Raw genomic sequence first — 12932 nt, 5'->3', positions numbered from 1 at the left:
CGAAGTTTTGACCCATTTTCATGTTCGATTTTTCCGTGTTTCCAGTGGGTTTCAAAACGGGACCCCAAAACTGCACTTCTAGATTCCATAACTTTGGTAGTTTGATCCCGATGTTGAAGTGTGGTACCTCTATGAATTTGTGGTTGAATTCTCTAAAAATTTGCATTTAAATATTTCTTTTTAACGAGGGTCGAAATTTTGACCCATTTTCGTGTTCGATTTTTCCGTAATTCCAATGGTTTTCAGAATGGGAACCCAAAACTGCACTTCTAGATTCCATAACTTGGGTAGTTTAATTCCGATTTTGAAGTGTGATACCTCTATGAATTTGTGGTTGTATTATCTAATAATCTGCATTTAAATATTTCTCTTTTGCGAGGGTCGAAATTTGGACACATTTTCATGTTCGATTTTTTCGTATTTCCAATGGGTTTCAGAATGGGAACCCAAAATTACACTTCTACATTCCATAACTTGGGTAGTTTGATCCCGATTTTACAGTGTGATACCTCTATGAATTCGTGTTTGAATTTTCTAAAAATCTGCATTTAAATATTTTTTTTTAAAGAGGGTTAAAATTTTGACCCATTTTCATATTCGATTTTTCCGTATTTCCAATGGGTTTCAGAATGGGATCTCAAACCGCACTTCTAGGTTCCATAACTTGGGAAGTTTAATTCCGATTTTTAAGTGTGATACCTGTATAAATTTGTGGCTAAATTCTCTAACAATCTGCATTTAAATATTTCTTGTTAACGAGGGTCGAAATTTTGACCCATTTTCATGTTCAACTTTTCCGTATTTCCAATGGGTTTCAGAATGGGAACCCAAAACTGCACTTCTAGATTCCATAACTTTGGTAATTTGATCCCGATTTTGAAGTGTGACACCTCTATGAATTTGTGGTTGAATTCTCTAATAACCTGCATTTAATTATTTCTATTAAGCGTGGGTCGAAATTTTGACCCCTTTTTCATGTTCACTTTTTCCGTAATTCCAATGGTTTTTAGAATGGGAACCCAAAACTGCACTTCTTGATTCCATAACTCTGGTAGTTTGTTCCTGATTTTGAAGTGTGATGCCTGCATTAAAATTGTTCTTTTAATGATTTCTTTATATTTGTTGTTTTAAAGCTTTCCAAAGGGCTATCCTGATATGCAAATTGCTAGAGACTTATTATTTTGTTGAAAATTAAAAAATATATTCATAATTACGTTGTTTTTTAAAATGTAATATTAACGTTTGAAGTGTATACACTTGTAATATTAGTTTCTCCATAACCATTTTAGCCATCATGTCCGCTGCATTTGGCCAAAGGCTTGAATGCCTCGATTTACTTGTCCTTACCAGTAAGCAGTTCCTGCTTATCACTCACGTTCGGAGGCAGCGTAAACAAATCATAAAAAATCCACACAAAGTGCACCCTACAAATAGCCCCAAGTAGGACATTAGCTTTGGTCCTTACACCAGTCCGTGATCCCTGGTTCTGCGACAGAGGGAGGGGGATGCAGAGGGGTTACGTGATTTGTGCAGCGCAAACTTAAAAATCGGACATGAAAGCTACGTGACTCGCATGGCAACCAAAGGACCCAGGGCATTTGTAAGGACGAAGGACCATCAACTAGCGTGCCTTATGAACTAATAAGATTTTCGCCGTTCTCGTAAATTATACACATTGACAACTCTAATCGGCAAATTGAAATCAGATTTTTGCAGGCTCATTAATTTTGCAAAAGAAAAGAAAACTCTCGGGAAGCCGAAAGCAAATCGAAAAACTCTCAAACAGCCGGAGTCAATAATCAATTGGTGTCCTCGGTTTTTTTTTGTCCTTGATATTTTCTCTAAATGATAGCTTCATTAGCTGGCCATAAAAGTAATGGCCATAATGATTACCAGAATAGGGCCAGCAACTTCTGGAGTGAACTTCTGAATTGAAAAACTGAGCAAAAGGCCACAATTTGCGAAAAAATGAAGCCATAAACTCCGCTTAGTCCGGGATCCTGCAGGACCTCCTGCCCTCCACATTCCCATCCTCTTCCCTATTTTTTTGGGACCACCGCTTCTGTCCGCCACTTGAGTGCTAAAAGGCGCAATGATAAAATATTTGCCCGACCAAGGCAAGTAAATTTGTTGGCTAAAAAGTTGAAACAGCTAACAGAAAGCAAGAGATGAAGGAAGGCCGAGCCGTTAGTTGTTGTTTTTATTTAGCTGTTGCGGTTAAAGTTTTCCACTTTCCATCGCCAGGACGTCGTCCTAGGCGAAGTTGGCAAAATAAAAATGCAAAATGCCCAGTAAGACGTATTTATCAACATAATTACATTTTTAATGGCCCCTTAAACCGCAAAATGGCAAAGCCGCACTGCAAGATAAAGCCATGGCGAAAAAATGCTAGAAAATGGGGAAAACCTGCTTAACCATCTGAATTCTTCGGGTTTCCTTTGCCCTAAAGAATTTTAACTCAATTTGGGTGCCACTACTACATAATTATATTGCATTTTTAATTTATTGATTTATAAATATAGCACTGTTTGTAAAATATATTGGTTTTTTTTAAATGTATCATTCGCATGTTTATAATTAGTTTTTGTGTACCTTTGGAAGCAAAAATACATTTCTGCACGATTTTCCAATCTTTTGTTTACTTTTAATTTTTCTAAATCGGAGAGAAGTTTTTATAAGAGGCGTTTAGAGACCAAGAGAGCTGGGAAAAAAGAGAAAATACTCTTTTTGATTAATACTCTTTATTTTGCACTATCTAAGCTTCAGCACAACTAGTGCAATTCTTAACTCTCCTATAAAACCTGTTTGTATAATAATTTTTGAGCAAGTTAAAAAAGTACAGAAAAATATAATATTCAATATATTGTTTATAAAAAAAATATACATGTTTAATTTCTTTCCGATTGTAAATTAAAAAAAATTTTATTAAATAATAAAAAATTACCACTAAAATTGGATCATCATTATCATTAGTTAAATCATTATTATAAATTTAATTTGTATAAAAAGTTTATTAAATCATTATTATGGATTTAATTTGTATAAACAGTTTTAATAATGATTCAATTAATGATATAGGGGACAGATCCCCCACTCTGGGAAAAAAAAATATGTAATATGTATTTTATTCCAAATGGTTCGATTTCCTCTCAATACATTTTTTTTATACCCCTCACAACAAATTTCTGAATCCGCCACTGCTTATAAACTATAGGCTTTTATTAAATATCGAAACTTTTTTATGCCATTATTATCATCAATGACTACATTTTTATACGCGTAAGCAAAAATCCCAAAAACTTTTATCTGCAATGGTTTAAGGAAGACTTTGAAATTTATTTATGCCAGTACGAATTAGCAATATGTTGCGAGCAGTGTTTTTATTCTTCGCAGTAACAGCTTCCGCGGATTATTTATATTACAAAAAACCAGATCTGAAATTGCACGACTTCTATACCTACCATGAAATGAAATGGTACCTGGACACCCTTAGTAGCTCCTTCAGCAATATAGAGGTTCAGGAATTGACAAAAACTCACGAGAATAGATCAGTTTATATGGTGAAAATATCTGCGCGACTCGACCATTATTGTCCTGGCCCAAAAAACGTGATTTTACTGGATGCGGCCATCCAAGGAAACGAGTGGATCACAACCACTGTGGCGCTCAAGACGATTCATGAATTGGTGGTAAACTATGGAGTAAATAAAAAGTTATTAGAGCGATTCGACTGGTACATCCTGCCTATGGCAAATCCGGATGGTTACGAATTCTCCCGAAATTCGGTTTTTCATCACTGGAAAAAGAATCGCTCTCCGAATGGCCCTTACTTTGGCACCAATCTGAACCGAAACTTCGACACCAAATGCAATAAGTTTAATAAATGGCAACGATTACCCAGTAGCCAAGAGTATCCAGGGATCAAGCCTTTTTCCGAACGCGAATCAAATTATACTGGGCGTCTGATGCAATATCTTATTGCACAAAAACAGCACTTCCTCTACATAACTCTGCAGACCAAAACCAAGCCGTCTATCCTATATCCTTCGCCCCACGAACTGTAAGTAAAGGATTATATTTATTTTTTCGGATATGTTACGTTGAAATGGTTAACATTATTTTTCAAAACTTGTAAATCATAAATTGGAATATATTCTTAGTGGCTAAGTATATCCAAAATTATTTAACGTTATTATCACACCATCTTTACATTATTTAGGGCGCCCCCGGAAGACGTACAGATGTTCAAGATGATAGCAGACTATGCCAGTAAAAATGTATTTCTGGAAACAAAGCCCGTGCATCTGGAACTCCCACCCATTGAATATGAAAGAATGGGTGGTTCCAGTTTGGACTACGCCTACGAACAGGGATTTCCTCTAACTTATGGTCTCGAGGTCTTCGAAGTGGATCAAGTCGAAAAACATATCAGAAACTTGATTGCAGATCGGGTCTTTGTGGGGTGGAGTGGAGTGTTTAATCTTGCCAAAGGAGCACTAAAATATAAATGCAATGTTCCTAGAGCAGATAAATGTAGGTGCTTTGAGGAAAATAATGAAGACGAAAGTAATCCTAAAGGTGATAGGAAATTCGTAGTTCTACAAAATTTAAAATCCGGTTCATCTCCACTTATCAACGGCAAATCTTTAAGTGCCGCAAAATTGGGAGTTCATTTTAGTGGTTTCAGCTTATTGTGTCTGTGTTTAACATTCATTGGTATATTTTTACTCAATAACTAAAAACGTTTTCCAGCGTTTAGTGTTTTTAAGAGAGGTAGCTACCCAAGTACGTTCACAGCTTAAAGAGTACACTTTTGATATATCTCTTTATTTAGCAAGTCTGCTATAAAATTTTAAAACATTTATATTGGTTTAGTTAAGACTAGAATGCTACCCACAAAAATAAACACTAATTCTATTACTACTATTAATATCCATATATTATATATATATGGGTATACCCATAATATCCCATCTTTACAAAGAATCGAAAATTCAAAGACAATAATATATTAACATATTAATATTAACATTTATCCAATATATATCCTAAAAACACTATAATGACTATTTTTAGGGAGAACAAAAATTTCTTAGTGAATCTTCTTTTTAAGTGAATCTAGACGATTTATTAAAACCATCTTATACATTTTAAAAAACTATTATAAATGTAATGTTATGTATTGTTACTCATCGGCCAAATCAGAGTATTTAGCATGGAAAGGGTATGAGTCGTTTGTAGCCCATATCTATAGATTCTCAGGGAAAGGCTCTCTTAAAGCTTTATAAAACCGTATTGTGATCGGTCAGAGTTAGTGCACTATTCGTTCCGTCTCCGGAAAGATGTGGAGAGTGCTGTGCGCGATCGTCGCTCTCGTGGCGATAGTAAATCCATTGGCGGTGACGAAAGACATCCGCCGACGGATTCCAGTCGAACTCCAACTGAAACACTACCTCAGTTACAAGGAAGTTATGGAATACCTGGATGAGTTGGCAATCACCTATGCAGATAGGGTTATCATAAAGGATGTGGGTCGCACCTACGAAGGTCGAGCCCTAAAAGTCGTCATGATAACGAACGGTGACGGGAGATCGGGTAAGAGAGTGGTATTCATGGATGCCGCTCTCCACTCCCGCGAGTGGATGGCACCCGCTGCCGCCCTCCTTGCCATCCGTAAACTGGTGGTGGAGTTCGAGGAGAATTCCGATCTCCTGGCCGATTACGACTGGCACATAATGCCCTTGGCGAATCCAGATGGCTACGAGTACTCCCGCAATACATATAAATATTGGAGAAACACAAGGACTCCGAATGGCGGCAGTTGCTACGGCACCAATCTCAACCGAAACTTTGAAGTGGGATGGGGAGTGGGTTTTCCGGAGCTACGGGATCCCTGTGATGAGAACTACGCGGGTAGTACACCATTCTCCGAGGTGGAGGCACGAACAGTGCGCGACATAATGCTCAATCTGGTGGAAACTAAGCGGGCTGTCATGTATCTTTCTCTGCACACGGCGAACCGCTCAATTTTCTATCCTTGGGTATACGATACGTGAGTTAGGGTTACACCTGTTATAAGTTTAAGAAATATTTTAATATTTATTTATTTCGTCTTCAGTTCTCCAGTGCCTAATAACGAAGAACACGATGAAATCGCCAGGTTCGCTGCCGAAAGTATATTTCAAAGTACGGGTACTATTATAAAGCCGAATCAGGGTTCTAAATACGGCGGAACATTTGGTGGCACCAGCCTGGACTATGCATTTTACGTGGGTTTCCCGCTGTCCTTTGTCTTCGAGATGTCGGGAACGGGTCAGGATAATGTGGAGTACAAGTTCTTTCCACCTACCAGAGATATTCGCCACCTTGCTGAAGAATCGTGGACGGGAATTCGAGCGATGGCCGAGAAGGCTATTGAAAATTATCCACCCTCCAGATCAATTTATTACATAGAGAAATACCAACTTTCCGGAAATGGAGCTTCGCGGAGTTGGGGCTTAAATTACTTAGTTGGAACAGTTGCAATATTTTACTTATATTTCACAAATAATATTTTAAGCTGAGTGTTTTCAACAAGATACTCATAATTTGTATTTTATTGGAGACATATCTGCACAGCCCTTTTTTCCGGATATAATCAAATTGCAATAAATATCATTTACATTTGTTTTTAGTGGTTACTTTAGAAAACCCAATGTATTTGACTCAGTGAACATAGGTCGAATACATTGCAAAGAGATTTTTTGAAAAGATATTGGTATTAAAATCAGTTTTCTTGATTATGCTAAAAGTTTAAATTGCAAGAATTTCATGTGTGTTATTTCTGCATTTACCATACTCACATTTTGTTGTCTTCTTTATTCTCAAGCCATTCTTAAATTATCGGATTCCCTTTGGCAACCTTTAAAAGATTTTAATATCCAGCGGTGGGCCACCCCAACCCTTTATCAGCCAGTCTCTTGCGTTACGCATACGCCTCGTTGTCCGCTTGTTTGCACTCGCTATCAACGTGACTTGGCTGCCTCGCTGGCGTGGAAAGGGCTTTTCGGGGCTGGGGAACCCGCATATCACTCGCATTGTCCGATACATTTCACATGCTGCAATTAACGCAACAAATTGCATTTTTAATATGCAAAATTAATGCGGAAAATCTTTCTGTGCCGCGCAGAGCAACGAACGATGAGCAACAGAAATGAAACGAAAGGCGAGATATGCATATATCCAAGCTTTTTATTTATAAAAGTCATTGTGAAAATTGAAAATCCACATTCGGTCTACAATTAAAAACACTTTTCGTCTGCATGTTTGCACTCGTTCTGCTGGGGATATTGTGAGTATTTAAAATAATAATAAAATGCCATTACAAAGTCAAAGTTGGCTGGCCCAGGAAGTCGGTGTTAATTAGTTTTTTCGAAGCCATCCCTTGGCCAGCTGACGAGTCGTCCAGCCATCTATCTGTCCATCTAGCCCATCCATTCAGGCACTTTCTGCGCGGGAGTTGGGTCAAATGTTTTAATTTCCGCACGAATGTCTCTAACGGAAATTACTTAAAAAACAAAAAAAAAATAAACAAAGTTCATGACCCAGGGCGGAGTGTCAATCGCCTGCAGGGCACCTCGTTATCTTGCCGATGGGTTGGAAATAATTAGTAAAAATACAAGTACCTCATAGACCCACATTGGCTGGCTTAAAATAGTCTACCCAGATTAGCGCAATCATCGCTCTTAAATATCGCTACATACACTTTGTATTACATTTGAATATAAATACGATTAGATTAAGTCGTAAGTATAGCATGTCGCTCTCAGATCGCTCGGATCGTTGGAACCGTTCGGATCGGCTTTACTGGAATAATCGGAGATTCAGAGTGCAAAATGTTGCTGTTCCTACTGGTTGTGCTGCTTTTTGCGGCGGGCTGGATCATCCATCTTGGCCAGGCCGATCGCCGGCGGAAAGTGGCCAATTTGCCGGGACCCGTGTGTCCGCCGCTCATTGGAGCCCTTCAACTCATGCTGCGCATGAACCCAAAAAGTAAGTCACTAGTAAAAAAAAGTGGAAGTTAATTTATACCATTTCAAAAGATCATACAAATGTTTTCTTTATATTGAAATATGAAAAATATTTAAACCCGTAGTCCGTTTGTCGTCTTAATTATAATGAAATCACTTAAATGGTCAGTCTGGCATATAAAAAATATTCTCAATCAGATATACATTTTATTGACTGCACGCAAGCCAGAAAGACAAGCTATTTATCATATGTATACCTATAAAGTTAAAGTTAGATTTCTATAATTTTTGTACCCGTTTGACGTGGCATCAGCCTTTATTTTGTTTGTTTTATGTAGTAGGTTCTTTATAATTCGTAAACAAAAAATAATATTTCTTTTCGATTGGGTTTCATTTTTACTTTTTTTTCGAAAACGTATTCATGTTATTTATTAGTTGTTTTTTTTTATTGGTTCATATCTTAAAGCTCTAAATCTGTTCGTGACCGCTTCTGTTGTTACACTACTGATAAGGAATTACTAGTATTAAGTTTTTTTTATTTTTTTTAGGTTGTAAAGCGAACAACATGTCAATGCAAAACGGAATACGATTTTGTCTCTTTCTTCTCTTCGGTTTTTTATTTTGCTTTATAAAATCGTTGCAATGACTTGAATGTGCATATATTATTTCATTCATCTTTACAAAGTAGATTTGAATAGTGCACTGGCTACATAATATTTTAAAATAAATCGACCGGTTCTCTAATAACCGGATTTAAAATAACAGAGAATAATATAAAGTCTTAAATAGAACAACGAATACTTAGTAAATCGAACAAGTGCACTTAAAAATGTGTGTTAACGGAAAGTTTTGAATTGCTTAAATAATATCAACATTTTTTATTGCTACCGTAATACTAAATGAAGTATGGATTAAGTCAAACAGTAAGCTATATTCAAAAAGAGAAAGACCTTATCTTAAGCTAATTATACTTTTTTTGTATTGAACAAACATAAGAGGCAGATTACTTTGAAATCTACTGCATTATCGCTAAACCATTTATGAATGGCCACTGACCATAAGAAGAATATAATTCTTATCAATGCGAACTCCAAGTAACAGTGAAAGAAAAACGAGCTATATGTTTCGGCATTTAGTTTTTACTTATATTTTTATTAATATATTTTTTAATTTATAAAAACGTTTAAATACATTACTTATTATTTTATGCTTAACCTAAAATAAACCTTTTATTTATAATCTTTTAGCTTTCTTGAAGGTGGGCCGGGAGTACGTGACCCAATATGGTCACCTCCAACGAGTTTGGGTCTTCAATCGCCTGCTGATAATGAGTGGTGATGCGGAGTTTAATGAGCAGCTGCTGAGCAGCCAGGAGCACCTGGTGAAGCATCCGGTGTACAAGGTACTTGGTCAGTGGCTGGGAAACGGACTGCTCCTCAGCGATGGAAAAGTTTGGCATCAGCGCCGCAAGATCATCACTCCCACGTTCCATTTCTCGATCCTCGAGCAGTTCGTTGAGGTGTTCGATCAGCAGTCCAACATTTGTGTCCAAAGGCTGGCGCAGAAGGCCAATGGCGAGACCTTCGATGTTTACCGGAACATTTGTGCAGCAGCCTTGGATATTATAGCAGAAACAGCTATGGGCACTAAGATATATGCCCAGGCCAACGAAAGCACACCCTATGCAGAGGCAGTGAATGAGTAAGTACTAAGGAATTTTGAAAGAATTAAAAAAATATATTTATATATATTATATACTTTTAGATGCACTGCCCTGTTGAGCTGGCGATTCATGTCCGTTTACCTGCAGGTGGAGCTGCTGTTTACCCTCACCCATCCTCACCTGAAATGGCGACAGACGCAGCTCATCCGCACAATGCAGGACTTCACCATCAAGGTGATCGAGCAACGTCGTCAGGCTTTGGAGGATCAGCAAAAGCAATCCAGGTTGAAGGACACCGCAGATGAAGATGTGGGTTCTAAAAGACGTATGGCTCTATTGGATGTCCTTCTAATGGCCACTGTTGACGGCCGACCTCTGAACAACGATGAGATCCGCGAAGAGGTGGACACCTTCATGTTTGAGGGTCACGATACCACCACTAGTGCCTTGTCCTTCTGCCTGTATGAGATTTCCAGGCACCCAGAAGTGCAGGAAAAGATGCTGGAGGAGATCCTTCGGGTTCTGGGCACCGATCGAAGCCGACCGGTCAGCATCCGGGATCTCGGAGAGCTCAAATACATGGAGTGCGTCATCAAGGAGTCGCTGAGGATGTATCCACCCGTGCCCATCGTGGGTCGCAAATTGGAGACTGACTTTAAGTACAGTAGGTGTCCTTATAAATAACTTTCTCTATACAAATGCAATGTTAAATGATTATCTTCTTACAGCGAATTCAGTCTACGGGGATGGAGTTATCCCAGCGGGCTCAGAGATTATAATTGGAATCTTTGGAGTCCATCGACAATCAGAAACCTTTTCCAATCCGGATGAGTTCATTCCGGAGCGATACGAAGAGGGAATTCGCGTACCGCCCTTTAAAATGATACCTTTCAGTGCTGGACCCCGAAATTGCATAGGTCAGAAGTTTGCCCAACTGGAGATGAAGATGATGCTGGCCAAGATTGTCAGGGAGTACGAACTCCTACCCATGGGTCAAAGAGTGGAGTGCGTCGTTAATATTGTCCTGCGATCGGATACGGGCTTTCAGCTGGGAATGCGCAAGCGTAATAACACATAAGTGTAAGGGGTATGGCAGGGATTTTATTATTAAACATCTACCGACTGGACTAGTACAGATTCCAATATTTTACATTATGTATTTTAGAGTATTATCTTAAAAATTAAAGATCATTTACCTCTTACCAACAAAGAAACTAGAAGTAAGATTCTGTCCTTATTTACTTATATTTGTTGGATTCTAAGGATACTTACTCTTTGAGGATATTGGAACATTTCTCACTGGGTCTTGCACCGCAGGTGATCCTAACCATTAGCTCCTTCACACCAGAAGCTACTACTTCCCAGACATCAAAGAAAGAAATCTTTCTAAATTAGTTAGAAATTAAATTTCGAAATTAGGTTTCCAAAATCACAAACTTTTTGGCTTCAGGAACAGGAGCTTGTGCATTGCACCCATTAGTGGCCAGGTAAAAGGTCCTTTAAGATTCTGAATCATTGACCTCTGGCGACGGGTCCTGAAATAGTTGAAGACGGAGGCCAGGCAGAAGCACACGAAGGTGGTGGTCAAGATCATGGTTCCGACTGAGCCCAAATACCGCCCTCTAGTGTCTATGCTAATCGCACCTTATCGCTATAGCCTGCATCTATATGAACGTTCGAGGGGCCGAGCTAATCTCACGAGGGCCTTAAATTTAATTTAATCTTATTGATGTCAAACCACCTTGTTTGGCAGAAAATAAGCCAAGCGAACGTTAAATCTCCGGATAAGTTAAGATAAGTCTACTATAGTGTTCTTGTTGCATTCCGGAGTTAAATTCCTTTAAGCTTAAGCACGGGGTTTCAACAAAGTGTAAACCGTATTAATATGTTGTATGTATATATTTTCACTTTTTTAAGAAAATACATTTTTCTCCCTAAATTTTTTTTGTTTAGTTCCAAAATATTTAGCTTTCTCTAGATTTATGTATTCATTTGAATTATGCTATTTATAATTTAACATTTTTAAAAGCTTTTTAGCCAAAAGTTGAATTCAAATCGTTATTTATTTATTTTAAAAAATAATTTATTAGAATTTTGTAAAATGTTGCATTTATTAATGGCTTCTTGAGTTCCACAAAATGTTGCCAAAGTGCTTGGCAACATGTAGCTAGAATATAGAACCATTTTGGAAGTTAAGTATTTTAATAATAAATAAAATAAATTAATAAATTTGCATTGCAGTATAAAAGAATGAATTTAATAATCTCCTAAATTTCCTTAGTTTATATATCGACTGCCAATATTCTTAGATTTAATCTTTCCAAAGTAAAGCGCGAGCTTAGATTTTACGTTAAAAAGGCAACATGATTGGTCAAGACGAAAATTACCAATACCCAGTGAGGGATGGGATACCATATTTAAGTGTGTTATCTTATGCAATACAATATACCCAAATAAGAATTTTGACTGATAAATATTTAAGTACTTACCCAACATTTATTGCTGCTGAGCCGGGAACAAGATTTGGAAACTATTAAACAAACCAATTTAGGGCAATTGGGTGGGGGGACAACAAAGGACGAAGGACGAAGGACGAAGGACGAACGACTTGGGGGCATCAGCAGCTGTTGTCCCGGCGAGCAAACAAATCTTTTGTCTTTTGTCCATTGCGGTTGCCGGGGTCACCGGCGAGGGTTGGTCAACCCTTTTAGGTTTCAGTTCGAGAGTTTCAGCAGTTGGACTGTCAAAAGTACATTTGCCTTGGTTACGCCACAGGAATATCCCCCAAGCATGTAATGACAATATCAGCAGGCCTTACCCCCTCACATCCCGGAAAACCTCCTTTTGTATATCCCTTGTATCTTGCATATATATCCTTGCCCTCGGGGAGTTGGAAAACTCAAACTGGGGTGTTCCTTGAAACCGAGCGGAGTTTGTTGTGTTCCATTTTCATTTTGCGGCGTTGATGAAACTTTAATGACACTCCGCACGCATTCGAGGGGCAAAAGGCAACAGGGGCCATGTGTCCAGCTTCGTTTTTTGCCCCGTTTCCTGCCCCGCTATTTTTCTGCACAATTTCACTTTGAGGCAAACGAAGACAAAGCCGGCTAATGGCGGCTAATGAAGCCAGTTTTATTGGGGATTTTGTGGGCCGTTGAACCCGGCTGGCAGCACTCCCAAGTTCTATAGTTCCCAAGTTGGCAGTAGTGTGTGAATGTATTTATGAGGCCCAGGCCCAGGTACTCTGGCATTCATACGTC

The 12932-nt window shown here is 38.3% G+C and overlaps 2 protein-coding genes across 2 annotated transcripts; both read left to right on the top strand.

The window, feature by feature from the left end:
• The first annotated feature begins 3361 nt into the window (after nucleotides 1-3361).
• On the top strand, nucleotides 3362-6567 carry LOC108005765 (uncharacterized). Its single transcript, XM_036815787.3, has 4 exons — nucleotides 3362-4060; nucleotides 4220-4667; nucleotides 5316-6052; nucleotides 6119-6567. Exons 1-4 carry the CDS (start codon nucleotides 3363-3365, stop codon nucleotides 6561-6563), a joined length of 2328 nt encoding a protein of 775 aa, XP_036671682.3. The 5' UTR covers nucleotide 3362; the 3' UTR covers nucleotides 6564-6567.
• Nucleotides 6568-7774: 1207 nt separating this feature from the next.
• Cyp4d8 (Cytochrome P450 4d8) lies at nucleotides 7775-10896 on the top strand. Its single transcript, XM_036815786.3, has 4 exons — nucleotides 7775-8031; nucleotides 9257-9710; nucleotides 9774-10336; nucleotides 10401-10896. The coding sequence occupies exons 1-4, from the start codon at nucleotides 7875-7877 to the stop codon at nucleotides 10748-10750; spliced, it is 1524 nt and encodes a 507-aa protein (XP_036671681.3). The 5' UTR covers nucleotides 7775-7874; the 3' UTR covers nucleotides 10751-10896.
• Nucleotides 10897-12932: the final 2036 nt, after the last annotated feature.

The sequence above is a fragment of the Drosophila suzukii genome, chromosome 3 (genome assembly GCF_043229965.1).
Source record: "Drosophila suzukii chromosome 3, CBGP_Dsuzu_IsoJpt1.0, whole genome shotgun sequence".
In the NCBI taxonomy this organism is placed as follows: domain Eukaryota; kingdom Metazoa; phylum Arthropoda; class Insecta; order Diptera; family Drosophilidae; genus Drosophila; species Drosophila suzukii.
This window is presented reverse-complemented; position numbering and strand designations above follow the sequence as displayed.

Excerpts from the sequence above, each read along its gene's own strand:
- LOC108005765 (XM_036815787.3), top strand. The coding sequence starts at position 3,363 with ATGTTGCGAGCAGTGTTTTTATTCTTCGCAGTAACAGCTTCCGCGGAT. Across the intron at positions 4,061-4,219 it reads TATCCTTCGCCCCACGAACT|GGCGCCCCCGGAAGACGTAC; the intron begins GTAAGTAAAGGA and ends TACATTATTTAG. Across the intron at positions 4,668-5,315 it reads TAAGTGCCGCAAAATTGGGA|TGCACTATTCGTTCCGTCTC; the intron begins GTTCATTTTAGT and ends GGTCAGAGTTAG.
- Cyp4d8 (XM_036815786.3), top strand. The coding sequence starts at position 7,875 with ATGTTGCTGTTCCTACTGGTTGTGCTGCTTTTTGCGGCGGGCTGGATC. Across the intron at positions 9,711-9,773 it reads TATGCAGAGGCAGTGAATGA|ATGCACTGCCCTGTTGAGCT; the intron begins GTAAGTACTAAG and ends ATATACTTTTAG. Across the intron at positions 10,337-10,400 it reads GGAGACTGACTTTAAGTACA|CGAATTCAGTCTACGGGGAT; the intron begins GTAGGTGTCCTT and ends ATCTTCTTACAG.